Here is a 12,938-nt window from a genome sequence, read left to right on the forward strand (position 1 = left end):
CTGATTAAATCACTGGCCATTGGTGACTGAACGCAATATTCAGCCTCTCTTCCTACCCGGAGGTCTACCTGAAAGCTCCTATCTTCTAAACACCTGCTTGGTTCCCCTGACAACCAGTGTCTATCCTTAGATGACCTGGGGGACTCGCCAAAAGTCTTCTCATTAACATAACAAAAGACACCTTTACCACTCTCTTTACTTAGGAAATTCTGAGGGTTTTAGGAGCTATGTGTCCAGAGCTAGGGTGAACACCAAACATCTATATCTATCTATATCTATATCTTTATCTGTCTTAATCCAAATCAAAAGATCTTACCAGGCAACTAACTGTCTGGGCAGAAGCGATCAGGTGTGAGAAGACCCAAGGTCCTTGAATCCCAGCCCCTTTCTGGGGCCTGGTTCCTTCTGCCTGACTCAGGACTCTGGTTTAGACTCTGGTTTGGAGGTGGCTCAAGCTTCAGTCCTACCACTTAGTTTCTGTGGTAGCTCAGTCCCAATCATGGTGTGGCCTGGTTGAAATGGTGATGTGGGGGATGGGATGGCCGGCATGGGGGGTCGGGGGTGGGGTGGGGTAGGTAGAAGGGCTTGTAATGTCTGTTATGTAATTGGCAGGTATCTCCACTAGAGGGCGCACACAGTATTTTTTTTTCCTCTTCTATTTCCTCTTAATCCTATCCTGATGAAACTTGTGATTTTTTAAAAATACAGTTGAAGAACAAAAACAGAACTGTAACTTAAAATTCATGTAGCTGATCTCATGCATTATCCTACTTGGGATCTGCCACATTTCCTGGTTGTCGTTAAGTGCTCCCCTCTGGGGAATTGGGTATGGCAATACATGTGCCCCACCTGGCCTTTTGCAGTAACAGTGATGTGCCCAAGGAGATGACTGAGACTTTCCTGCTCAGTGTTCCACAAAGGCTGACCAGACCCCTCTCTGCCCACCACTGACCTGCTTTTCCTGAGTGGCTTCACAGCTGCCTTCATTCCCACCCCACCCCTACCTGGCCCCCAAGCCTTCGGGAGGGTTACATGTCCAAAGGCAGGAGGGTAGTGCTGGGCTCTCTTGGGGCTGGCATGAATGGGGTGCTTACAGCACTGCTGGGCTTGGGATAGAGGGCTAGGGGGAACTTTCCTTCCTATAACTACATTCTCAGACCTCCCTCGCCCTGCTGGGAAACCCGCTAGGTCCCGAACCAGCGGTCTGGTCTGGTGAGTGGCTTTTTCCCTAGATACCACCCTGACCCTCTGCTACCATCTCGCTGTGCATCCTTGGGCAAGCTGCTTATCCTTTCTAACCCCTTTCTATTATATTTTAAAAATATAATAGTCATAAAAGGACTCTCCCTTAGAAGGATGTTTCAAACACGGTGCTAGGCAGAATAATGGGTCTCACAGAGGTGTCCACATCTTAATCCTCAGGACCTGTGAATGCCACCTTGTATGAACAAATGGGTCTTCTCCACACCCCCCCCCTTGCCATTTGCAAAGAAATCCTTGCAAATAGTGCTGAACCAGATCAAAAGCCTGCACCCTGCTGGTTTCTCCTATCTGGTTCTTGGGGCACTAACTCAGGGCCTTGTTGAATTCATGGTGAGTGTATGCTGACCTCTACCTTTCAGTTCCAGCTTCCCTGCCTTCCTCCTCCTTGATTGCCAAGCCCAGGGCCCCTGGCCCATCCCTCCAGCCTCCCTTCCCTGGCCTGCTCTCCCTCCTGCAGATGGCCGGGCCCTGTCCACTTCACTGTCCTCTCCATTTCTTCCCTATCTTCTTTGCAGAAGCCTTTGCCTCTGATCCACAGTCAACCAAGCTTCTCTTATCCACGCCACACTTGGGGCCTCTCTGCTGCCCCCTTCCAATATGCAGTATTAGCACCAAGGGTTTTGCAGTGGATTAAATACCCACGTAGGACAGCCCAAATGAAACCCTGGGACCTCATATTTTGCACAGAGGACATGAAATCAGGGAAGGGCTTCCTGTACATCACGTTCTGCCTGTGTCTTCTGTAATTCCCAGTGTGGACAGAGCAGAAGTTAACAAGTCCCTGCCCCAGGATTGGCTGCACTCACTGCAGCGCCCCAGGGGCTGCTGCTGGCTGGCTTGAGCCTGGCGCGATCCCGCCCTTGGTCAGGCTGCTGGTTGGGTCACCCCCTCAGACTGTCTGGAAACTGTAAACCAGTTGGCTCATAGAGCCCTGTGAGACTATGGCACGCTTGGCTCACAGCCACCACTTCCCAGAAGGAAGTCTACATGTGGACAGCACACTGGTGGCATGGAAAGACTAGTCGCCCATCACCCATGCCCTGGCCAGAGCCCCAGGGCTCGCTGTTTCCATCCTTGAGGGTGGCCTCCTCACTCCAGCCCTGCGATGGGCTCAAGCCTTCTCTGTCTGTAGAGCTCAGCTGTGCCTCAGGCAGGCCAGAGGTGCCAAGTTAGCTCCCAGGAAGCAGCTGGTGGAATTAACAGTGGGAAGGTGGAAGCAGGCGGGTGACCCCCAGCCTCCTGGCTCCATGGGCCGGACCCTCTGTAGCCTGCTCCCATAGTTTCCACCACCCCTGCTGGAATCGAACCCCCGTTCCCAGCAACAGTCGGCTCACTAGCACACCCCACACAGCTTTCCTCCCTCCCTGCTCCCTTCCCCCTACTTTTTTGGGAATCCCCTCTGAATAAACGGCTCAGAGTCTTGTCTCAGACTCTGCGTCTGGGGGAAACCTAGGTAGAAAAACAGCACCTGTGGAAGCAGCCCTTCTAGAAGCAGACTGACTCATCTTCAAGACACATCTATTTAGTTCCACAACAATCACATTTTAAAAAAGTGGGAATTTTTAAAAGATGGTTTTGTAGGGGCGCCTGGGTGGCTCAGTGGGTTAAGCCGCTGCCTTCGGCTCAGGTCATGATCTCAGGGTCCTGGGATCGAGCCCCGCATTGGGCTCTCGGCTCAGCAGGGAGCCTGCTTCCTCCTCTCTCTCTGCCTGCCTCTCTGCCTGCTTGTCATCTCTCTGTCAAATAAATAAATAAAATCTTTTAAAAAATAAAAAAATAAAAAAAAAGATGGTTTTGTAACTGCTAACACGACACAGTTCCTTGGGTTAAAATATTTCCCTTCCTCCCACCACTTCGCTGTTCTCTGTTTTGAGATGCACCAAAGAGCTCACTTGAACGCTCTGCCCCCGGACTGGAGGGTTTTCCCTGGACTTCTCTGCCTGTGATCCAGATGCTGTTTGGACCTTTGCCCTAAGAAGTCCCCATGGACTGGTTTCCCTCAAGTTTCTTGTGAACTTAAAAATCCACACTGTCCTCTCGCCCAAAAGCTAATTACTTAGTTGGCTGGATTTTCTAATACTCGCCCAAATTTGCCATAGTCCCTAGATTCGGCCCAAATTTCTGAGTCGTCCTTGGAGACAGTGCTGATGTTCCTACAGGGGAACATCCTGAAGGAGGTCTGCCCTTCTGGGTCAGGGGGCGCAGTGACGCCCCCCATTGGGGTCACCACCACCAGCCCCCCGCACAGAGCCGAAAGACACTCGGGCCTACCTGGGCTGATCTCAAAGAGGTGCTTCCCTGCGTCCTCAGGGCCAGGAAGAAGTTCGGTCACCCGGGTCCCTTGTAGAGAAATAAATCCCTAAAATGAAGATGAAGAGACAGACACAAACACAGGAGGCATGAGATGGTGGGGAAAGGGCTTCTGGAGAGAGAGGGCGGGGCCGCGGGGTTCGGGGCGTGGCCCTCCAGGCCCTGACTAGGCAGACTGGGTACCTGGAGGAGCCCGTCTGGGGCCTCTGGGGGAGTGGGGGTGGGAGCTATGGTTTACACACCCGGTGGTAAGAGCTCTGCCCACAGGCAGGGCCGGGACTGTCTGGAAACGTTACTCCCTGGTTAAGGCACAGAAATGCAAATCTGGAGCAGGAAAGACGGCTCCCATCATCCACACCATTTTGCTGCCCGTTCCAGTGACCCATCTGTAGCCTTCCTGGGGCCTGAGTTTTAGGCTGTTGAGGGTCAGGGACAGGAAGGCGGGCTTCTTGTAGGGAACTGGCCCCCAGCTGGCACAGGAGGATCAATAGATCAACAGAGCAGAGTCCAGCTCTGCCCCCCTCCTGGTGGGTGGGATTTCATTTCTTGTCCCGTGGGAGTCAGCTACCGCATAGGAGGTATCCAGCATCAATCATACCCTGTGCCTGGGGTACCTGTGTATGTACGTGACACAGGGTGGGGGGCCCACCCCACTCTCTGACGCTGGAATCGGGCAGTCAGGCTAAGAGATGCAGGGAAAGATCGTGGGCTGTAGGTTTCAGTCTCAGCTCTACACTTCCAGGCTATGTGACCTCAGGCACACCACTTAACTTCTCTGAACCTCAGCTTCCACGTCGGGACAATGGCACAGTAACTGCCACTTCTCGGGGGCATCGAGACACCAGATTCCTGTTCAGGGCGTTCTGTGTAGCTGGGGTGCTGTCACAACCACCTTTACGTCAGCCCTTGGCCAACCCACAGGGCCAGGCAGGGCTCCCCTTTCTCTCTGAAGGACTGATGGCTGCAGAGGCTTTTCTTTATTTTGTACATGTTCAAATTTGCTTATTTAAGACCACAGATGGTTCCGACTATACATTTTTGGCTCCCTCCATGAGAAGCCTGTTTTAAACTCCATTCCTATAGCGTAACTGTCCAGGTTCAAGTCCTGGCTCAGAACTTAATCACTGTGTGACCTTAGACAAATTGCTTAAGCCCTCTATGCAATCTCACAATTCTGTTATTCATGAAGTAGGAATAATCATAATACTTTGGGGGGCTGTTGTGGGCATTGAATGAATGAATACCTGGGAAGTCCTTAGAGCAGAGCCTGGGACATAGCAAAACATGGTTGTCTCTGCATTTGCCCAGGAAAGAGGCCTGATCATGTCACCACCCCCAGCTCCCAGCTCCTGCCTGTGCTCACAGAGCACTCATCTCCTCACGCCATCTTTTCCAGGCAGTTCCTGGGTTTAACCAGCCTCTCCATGGCCGCTGGGGTCTGGCACTGCAGGGACCAACGGACAGACCTTTTCTCACAGAAGCAACGTAAAGGCAGGACTGCATCTTCACTGCGTGGACAGACTTGCTTTAGAGAAATTACAGCAGTAAACCAGAGACGCAGGTAATTGTTGTAACTGAATTATCCTTTCTTTCTTGCTAGGGAATCTGGAGCTACTGGGAATAAATGAGGAGTGCCGCTCCAGGATGGGGAGCCATGCTCTTGCAGGATGTGGACAAGATCCATCGCTGGCTAAGGGGGAGGCCTCTGGTGTTTACTGTTTCTGTAAGTGTGTGATTTTGGGCCTTGTGCTTTCTTCCTCTGTGTCTAGAAATCTGACATTCATAAAATGGGAATAACGCTGTTGACATGGACATTATTTTCTACTCCAGCTACATAGAAAAGCAGATATAGCACTGTTTATGTAATTGTTCTAGAATCCTGGATCTTGGTTGAAATGCTTGGATTTCATCTTTCTGGAGGCCCCCTGGGGCAGGCTCTACTATTGGCCTCTTCCTGGAGGAGCAGAGGGAGGTTGGCAAGGTGGAGTCAGCAAGCTCCTGGTCCCATGGCTTGCAAGGGCAAGCCGGGGGTGCCCCAGTCATGTCTGACGCAGGAGAGCTTCGCCTCTCATCTGTGGTAGCAGTTGCAGGCTGACTATGTGCAAGAAGCTGTCGTGGGGAGCCAGCCTGTGACTTTGGGACCCGCCGTACTCCTCTCACCCGGAGAATCCCAGTGTGGCTCCCACCACAGCAAGGGGACTTCAGATCTGTCTTTGGGCTGCCCAGCTCCCTCCTGCTCACACACATCCAGAGCATGGCTTTGATCCGGGCGCTATGCTCAGGCACTGGGTGGGAGTGGGGTCAGGGAGAGGGACAGGGGAGCAGGAGAAGTGTGCTTTCCCATTCCTCTTGTGACAGAAAGTAGTAGAACGTGGAAGGGGTCCACAGGAAGCACCCGGTGGAGACATTCGGGGGCAGGCATCAGAATCACCTTAGAGCTTGTCAAAACACAGAGCACCGGGTCTGGGGGGGCAGGGGGGTGCATTGCTGGCAAATGTTTAGCCACAGGCTCTCTGAGGAAAATAAGGCCACCAAATTTGTAGTGTTTGTCAACTTCTGTGATAGAAACCCCCCACACCATGGCTGATTTTATACATTGATAGAACACAGAGGGGCGCCTGGGTGGCTCAGTGGGCTAAAGCCTCTGCCTTCAGCTCAGGTCCTGATCCCAGGGTCCTGGGATCGAGCCCCGCATCTGGCTCTCTGTTCAGCAGAGAGTCTGCTTCCTACTTTCTCTCTCTCTGCCTGCCTCTCTGCCAACTTGTGATCTCTGTCTGTCAAATAAATAAATAAAATCTTAAAAAAAAGAACACAGAGACAAGATATCGGTAAGGATGTAGATGGTCTGAAAGAACACCATCAGCTCACTTGACCTAATGGCCGCCACCTGCCAAAACAGAATGGACATTCTTTTCAAAGGCACAAGAAACTTTATTATGATGGCCATAAGCAGGTGTCCATAAAGGGAAAAGAATTAAATACAACCCATGTCCTCTAATCACAGGGGAATGAAGTTAGAAATCAATAACAGAAAGATTTCTGGAAAGTCCCCATATATTTGGAAATCCCATTAACATAGTTCTAAATAATCCATAGGTCAAAAAAGAAATAAAAGAAGTAAACAGTACATTGTATGGATAAAAATGAAAACACAACATACAAAAATTTGTAAAATACCTTTGAAGAAGTACTTGAAGGGGGAGCCTGGGTGACTCATTTTGTTAAGCATCTGACCCTTCATCTAAGGGTCTAGATCTCAGGGTCGTGAGTTCAAGCCCCAGGTTGGGCTCCACACTGGGTGTGGAGCAAAAGACGTGTTTAAGGGATAAGTTATAGTATTCAATACTGATATCTGACAGGAAGAAAGACCACTTAGGCCTCCACCTTAAGAAAGTACATAAAGAAAAGCAAGTTAATATGCAAAGTAAAAGAAAGAAAAAATAAAGAGCAGAGTGGCTACAAATAAAATGGAAAATAGAAAAATAATAGAGAAAATCAATGGAACCCAAAGCTGGCTTTTTGAGGAGATCAATACAATTGACAAGCCTTTAGTCAGACTAATCAGGAAAAAAAGGAGATTACTAATATCAGGAATGAGAGAAATGACATCACTATAAAGTCTTCAGATATTAAAAGGATAAGCTAATATCAAGAACAACATTATGCTAGTAATTTGACAGCTTAGATAAAATGGACCAAAAAGACAGAAACTACTGTAGCTTAGTCAGGAAGAAATAGCTAAATAGCCCCTATCTTGTACAGAAATGGAATCTTCCCACAAAGAAAACTCCAAGTTCAGACAGCTTCCTTAGTGAATTCTATCAACTATTTAAAGAAGAAGTAATACAAGTACTACCCAAAATTTTCTTGAAAATTGAGAAAGAATGCCCACTTTCCAATGCTTTTCATGAGGCCAGCCTTATCTTTATACATAACCAACCAAAGGCATTACAAGAAAAGGACACTACGGATTAATAGCTCTTGAGAACATAAATGCAAAATTTCTCAGCAAGATTTTAGCAGATCAGATTGAAAATATATGAAAAAGGAAGATACATAACGAGAACTGGGGTTGTCCTGAGTATGCAAAGTTGGTCTAACATTCCAAAACCCATCAATGTAATTCACCATGTTAATAGAGTAAAGATATGATCATCTCAAAAGATGCAGAAAAAGTATTTGAAAAAATTGAACATCCATTTCTGATTAGAAATCTCAACAAGTTAGGGATAAAAACCAATTTCCTCAACCTGATGAGGGTATCTTTGAAAAACTAAAAGCTCATACCCCACTACAAGTTCTTCCCCTAAGATCAGGATCAAGACAATGATGCTTAAATTTCTACCACTTCTTTGAAATATTGTACTGGAGTCCTGGCTACTGTAATAATGCAAGAAAAAGAGAAGTTGTCCAGATTGGAAAGGAAGAAGTAAAAGTGCTTTCACAGACAATGTAGTTTGTCTATGTAAAAAATCTGGTCAAAACCTATAGAGAAAGCCACTAGAACTGATAAATGATTTGGTGAGGTGGCAGGATACAGGAGAAATGCACAAAACTGAATCATATCTCTAGATACTAGCAACAAACAACTTGAAATTGAAACTCAAATCCATTTTTTAATTGCACAAAAAAACAGGAAATCCTTAGGGATAAATATGGCAAAAGATGTTCAAGATCTATACACTGAAATCTGTAAATCATTGCTGGGAGAAATGAAAGAGGCTCTAAACAAATGGATACACTGTGTTCATGGGCGATTGTTCAGCTGTCAACTCCCCCCAGACTGACTTCTAGATTTAATGCAAGACCCAGTCAAAATCCCAGGGGGATTTTGTAGAAATTGACCAGCTGATTCTAAAATTCATGTGGAAATATAAAAGAACTTATAGAAGCCAGACAATTTTGAAACAACAAAGTTGGAGGTCTAATACTGCCAGATTTCAAGACTTACTATAAAGTTATAGTAGTCAAAACACTGTGATATTGGTGTTAAGACAGAAAAGTAGATTAATGAAACAATAAGAGGTGTGCGTCTGTGTGTGTGTGTGTGTGTACACATAACTGATTTTTGACAAAGGCACAAAGGCAATCCAGTGAAGAAAGGATACTGTCTTCAGGAAACAGTGGTGGAACAAATCCATATTCATGTGCAAAAATAATGAACTTTGATCCACGGCTCACATCATGTCACATATGTTCAAATGAATCACCGGCCTACATGTAAAATCTAAGACTGAAACTTCGGGTAGATGACCTTTATGACTTTGGATTAGGCAAAGGGTTCTTAGATATAACATCAGAAGCACAATTCACAAAACAACTCGTTGGTAACATGACTTGTTTCAATAAAAACCTGGTTCCTTAGAAGTTACTAAGAGAATGAAAATATGAATTATGAAAGAAACGAAATGAAAATGAGAAAATATGGGAAAGAGAAAGTATTTGAAAATCACGCGTCTGATAAAGGACTTGTGCCCAGAATATATAAAGCATAATGAGGAAATAACCCAATTTAAAAATAGGCAAAGAGTTGAACTGGTATTTTACCATAGAAGATAGGGTGGTGGATTAGCTTATGAAAAGATCCTCCACATCCCTGGGCATTCTCATACACTTTTGATGGGATACTGATTTGATAAAGCCTTTTTGAAAGCAATATTGCAATTTCTAAAATAATGTTAAAATAAGAACACCCCTTCAACCTAGTGTTGAATTTTGAGGATCGGTTCCAAGGAAAGATAAATGCGTAAGGATACATGTATGATGTCCATGGTAGCATTATTTTCCTAACAGAAAAAGTGGAAAACAACTTAAACTTATCAATGAGGGAATGGTTCAATTATTTTGGGTACAGCCAGAATGCCAGAATGAGGTAAATACAAAAGGCTTCTAAGTGGAATTGTTAAGCAAAAAAAAAAAAAAAAAAAAAAAAAAAAAAGAGAGAGAGAGAACTAGAAAACAACTGTATTAGGTTTCCTTCCCAACTGCTGTTACTTGCCTCTCTCCAGAGCTCACAAGGTACTGAACATACAGAGAGGGCCCTGACAGCTTGCACTTTGGGATGGAGTGGTGAGGTTTCTTTATGGTTTGCCCAGAAGCATCGGCATCAAAATAAAGAAATTTAATAATAATTAAAAAAAGGCAGATCATTCACAGGGCACTGCCCACACCCCATGGTTTATTGCCATCTTCCCACTGGCACTCCCCAACAGAAGGTTTCTCCATTTAACAAGTCAAGGGTCGGGCCAGGATGCTCAGCATGACCTCAGCAGGAATGTCCACCTGTCATTCTCAGGAAAAGGACAGTGATCTTCCCTTCCTCGTCCTTTCTGCAAACATTAGAGCAGCAGGTGTCTCAACTTCCGTGGGACTCAAATCTGGTGGCGGCTACTTTCCAAGCCCTCTGACGGGAGTGCACCAGCCTCTGTCCAAACTCCCCATCCTCCCTAACCCCTCCCTGCCCCCCAGGCTGCTGCAGCTCTCTGGGAAAAATGAGCGTCAGGGCAACAGCTCCCAGGGGACCTGGTGGTCTGGCAGCCTGAACTTGGTCCGGGGACCAGTAAGGGAAACAGTAGCAACCGTGACCAAGATTTCTGTCTGTCTCTCTCCATTTAGTTGTCTCACCCTCACCCACATAGTAAAAAGGCAAGCAATGATGACATTTTCAGTTTGGGAAGGGGTGGGACGGTCAAGGACACCGCACAGGTGTGTGCTGCGGAGAGATCTGGTTTCAGTCTCGATCCCACTACTAATCAACAGGAAGCCCGTGAACAAGTTTGCCTCACCCAGCCTCAGTTTCCCTCTCTGTTCAATGGGGTTCTCAGGGAACCAAATGGGACAGAGTGAACAGAGGGCCTGGAGTGGGGTGGGCTGGGGCAGACAGCCAGGATGGCAGCATGGTAGAGGCATCTTAGCGAGAGCTTAATGACTAGGGCTCTGGCACAGACAGGCGAGCCTCAGTTTCCTCCTCTGTGATGGGCTGTATTTTAAAGATTTCACTAGCTAATGTCTGGACTGCTCTGGGTTCAGAGCCTGTCCAAAGTAAGTACTGTTGTGATTTGTGAATTATTTCATAGCCAAGGAGTAGAGTCTGCTTATGACCATTTTTCAGGAGTTAGAATATATATAAACACTTAAAAATAATTTGAGGGGTTTATAATTATTGTGACATCATCACTTTGGTGGGACTTGTGCCACTCCTGGGCTGAGCCCTGGGTTTCTTACCTGTAAAAATGAGGGTATTAACCTCTGTCGTTTGCTGCCTGAGCTAGTGCTTTGTAAGCACTTAAGGCTGAATGAACTGGCATAATTGTCATGATTATTATTGTAAAGACTATTTTAGCTATTAACTGTTTTTTTCTGGGAACAACCCTTCCCGCGATAATAACCATTGCTTATGCCCCCAAAATAAGGTCTGATGTAGATTCAGGAGTCCCAGGATGGTGCCAGCGAGTTCCTCCTTCACAGTTTGTGATGACAGCCCTGTGGGGACCTCCTGCAGGGTCTGGGATGCCTGCACTCCTCCCACTGGCCTGAGTTTTAGGGTTTGTGGTAGTCTTGAGAACTTCATACGCTAATTGAGCTCTCTCTCCAGCCTGATCAAAGGCTGGCCCTCTGGAAAGTCTTCATTTTTCACCCTGTCTAGAGAGAGACTGTCTGAAGAACCAACTTCTGAAATGCTCCTTAGCAAGGATGTGATAAGATTTTCCACCGGCAGCGTCTTGGAAAAATGGTAGACACATTTCAAAAAGCAATCACTCAAGGTTCCTTATCTCCTATAATTCTGATTGTAGCCTCAGATCAATCTTAAAAAGCCTTAGCCTCTGACACTCAACCAGGAACTGAACCACTCCAAATTTTAAACAACAGAGATCAGAAAGTAGTTCAGTGCCAAGCAGGGAACATCCTCCCTTTCCTTATCACACAAGCCTATAACCATGGCTATTACTGTCCAAAATGCAGATATTAAGAAAGGCAACCTAAAGTTGGAGACAGATTGCTTCTTGGCTGGGGCACTTTCCCTCCCTAGGGGTTAGAGATGAGTCACTTGCTTAGCTGATGTCTTTGCTAAGGACTTGCTCCTGAAGCTTCCACCAGCAGATTCCAGAGTGTTGAAGCACTTGGTGGGCTCCACATGCTCCCACACCCTGCTTCAGCCAGTCTCCCTGGGGAGCCTGTCAGTAAGTGTACCCTGAGGGACAGCACTGCGTCCTCCAATGGGAAGAAGGGGCTTGGGGGCTGAGCACCAGCTCCCTGCACCTTCCTAGCTGACCACAGTCCCTGACTCCCTTACCTGTGGGGCTGCCCGGCCCAAGGCCTAAGCCCATGAAGATGGATCCAGATGGGATCTAAGGGTGAGCCTTGTGCCTGGGGCAGACTTGCAGCTCTAAGCACGGGGTCTGGGCAGAAACCCTAGGAATGCTTTGGTCTCATAGCTAACAGCAATCCCAACCCCCAGGGGAATGTCTTTTGTGTGTGGGGGGGTCAAGGGCAGTGGGGGGTGGTGGGTCCTCTTCCTGAGGTCCTGGTTTTCCCACTGTTAGTTAGTTCTGTGCCACTCCTGGTTCCTGGTCTACAGCCCAGCCCAGATCATGTATCCCTGACCTGCACTGAGTCATTTCTGGGGCTATCCTTTTAGATGCCCCCATCTCCCTGGATCCCTAAGTCTTGTAGCAGGTGGTGAGGTTGAGGCTGTGCCCCAGATCCTCAGCTAACACCTTGCTCCACCCAGAGCCCTTGTCATTACTGTGGGGATCCTAATGCCCGTGACCAAGTTCCTGGGAATGAAATGCGATGCCATATTGGAAAGTGTCTGTGCAAAGCCAGTGCTCACGAGATTCGGCATCCTGGCCTTGCTGGGTCAGACCCACAGTGCCTGTGGATGTTGAGTAGTCTTTTAGGGATACGAGAGAATTAATGTTTGTGACCAGTGGACTAGAATGCTTATACAGGGGCTTTCCAGAACCTTCTAGTGGTGACGAATCTCTGGTCAGTGGGACTGGGAAGGAGTGACTTCCAGCTTTCTCTCCTTCCTGCTAGGTTAGTCTTGGAGGTCTCGAGAGATAGACGAGTTTGCCACCTGGTCCACAGTGAAAGAAAAATGTTTTTATTGTGTTTAGGTGCTGGGATTTCAGGACCAATGAGCATTGTTTATTGTAACCAATTAGAAGTTATTTTGAGAAATTAAATTTAGGTAATTTTATGCCAAACTGCTCACTTGGTCACACAGACAAAAAGGTTTAGAAGCATGGTACTATTTAAAAAGTGTATTTTTATGAAAGTAAAGCTGCTTAATTCTTTTTTTTTTTTTAAAGATTTTATTTATTTATTTGAGAGAGAGAGACAGTGAGAGAGAGCACGAGCGA

The 12,938-nt window shown here is 47.0% G+C and overlaps 1 protein-coding gene across 4 annotated transcripts in view; it reads right to left on the reverse strand.

The window, feature by feature from the left end:
• The window catches only part of ARHGAP22 (Rho GTPase activating protein 22), a 167,774-nt gene that overhangs the window by 83,297 nt on the left and 71,539 nt on the right, over positions 1–12,938 (reverse strand). For all 4 annotated transcript variants that reach the window (XM_044239999.1, XM_044240000.1, XM_044240002.1 and 1 more), the window contains one exon: positions 3,535–3,622. In XM_044239999.1, the coding sequence (XP_044095934.1) occupies positions 3,535–3,622 (88 nt within the window). The remainder of the gene's footprint in view (positions 1–3,534; positions 3,623–12,938) is intronic.

The sequence above is a fragment of the Neovison vison genome, chromosome 2 (assembly GCF_020171115.1).
Source record: "Neovison vison isolate M4711 chromosome 2, ASM_NN_V1, whole genome shotgun sequence".
Lineage (NCBI taxonomy): Eukaryota > Metazoa > Chordata > Mammalia > Carnivora > Mustelidae > Neogale > Neogale vison.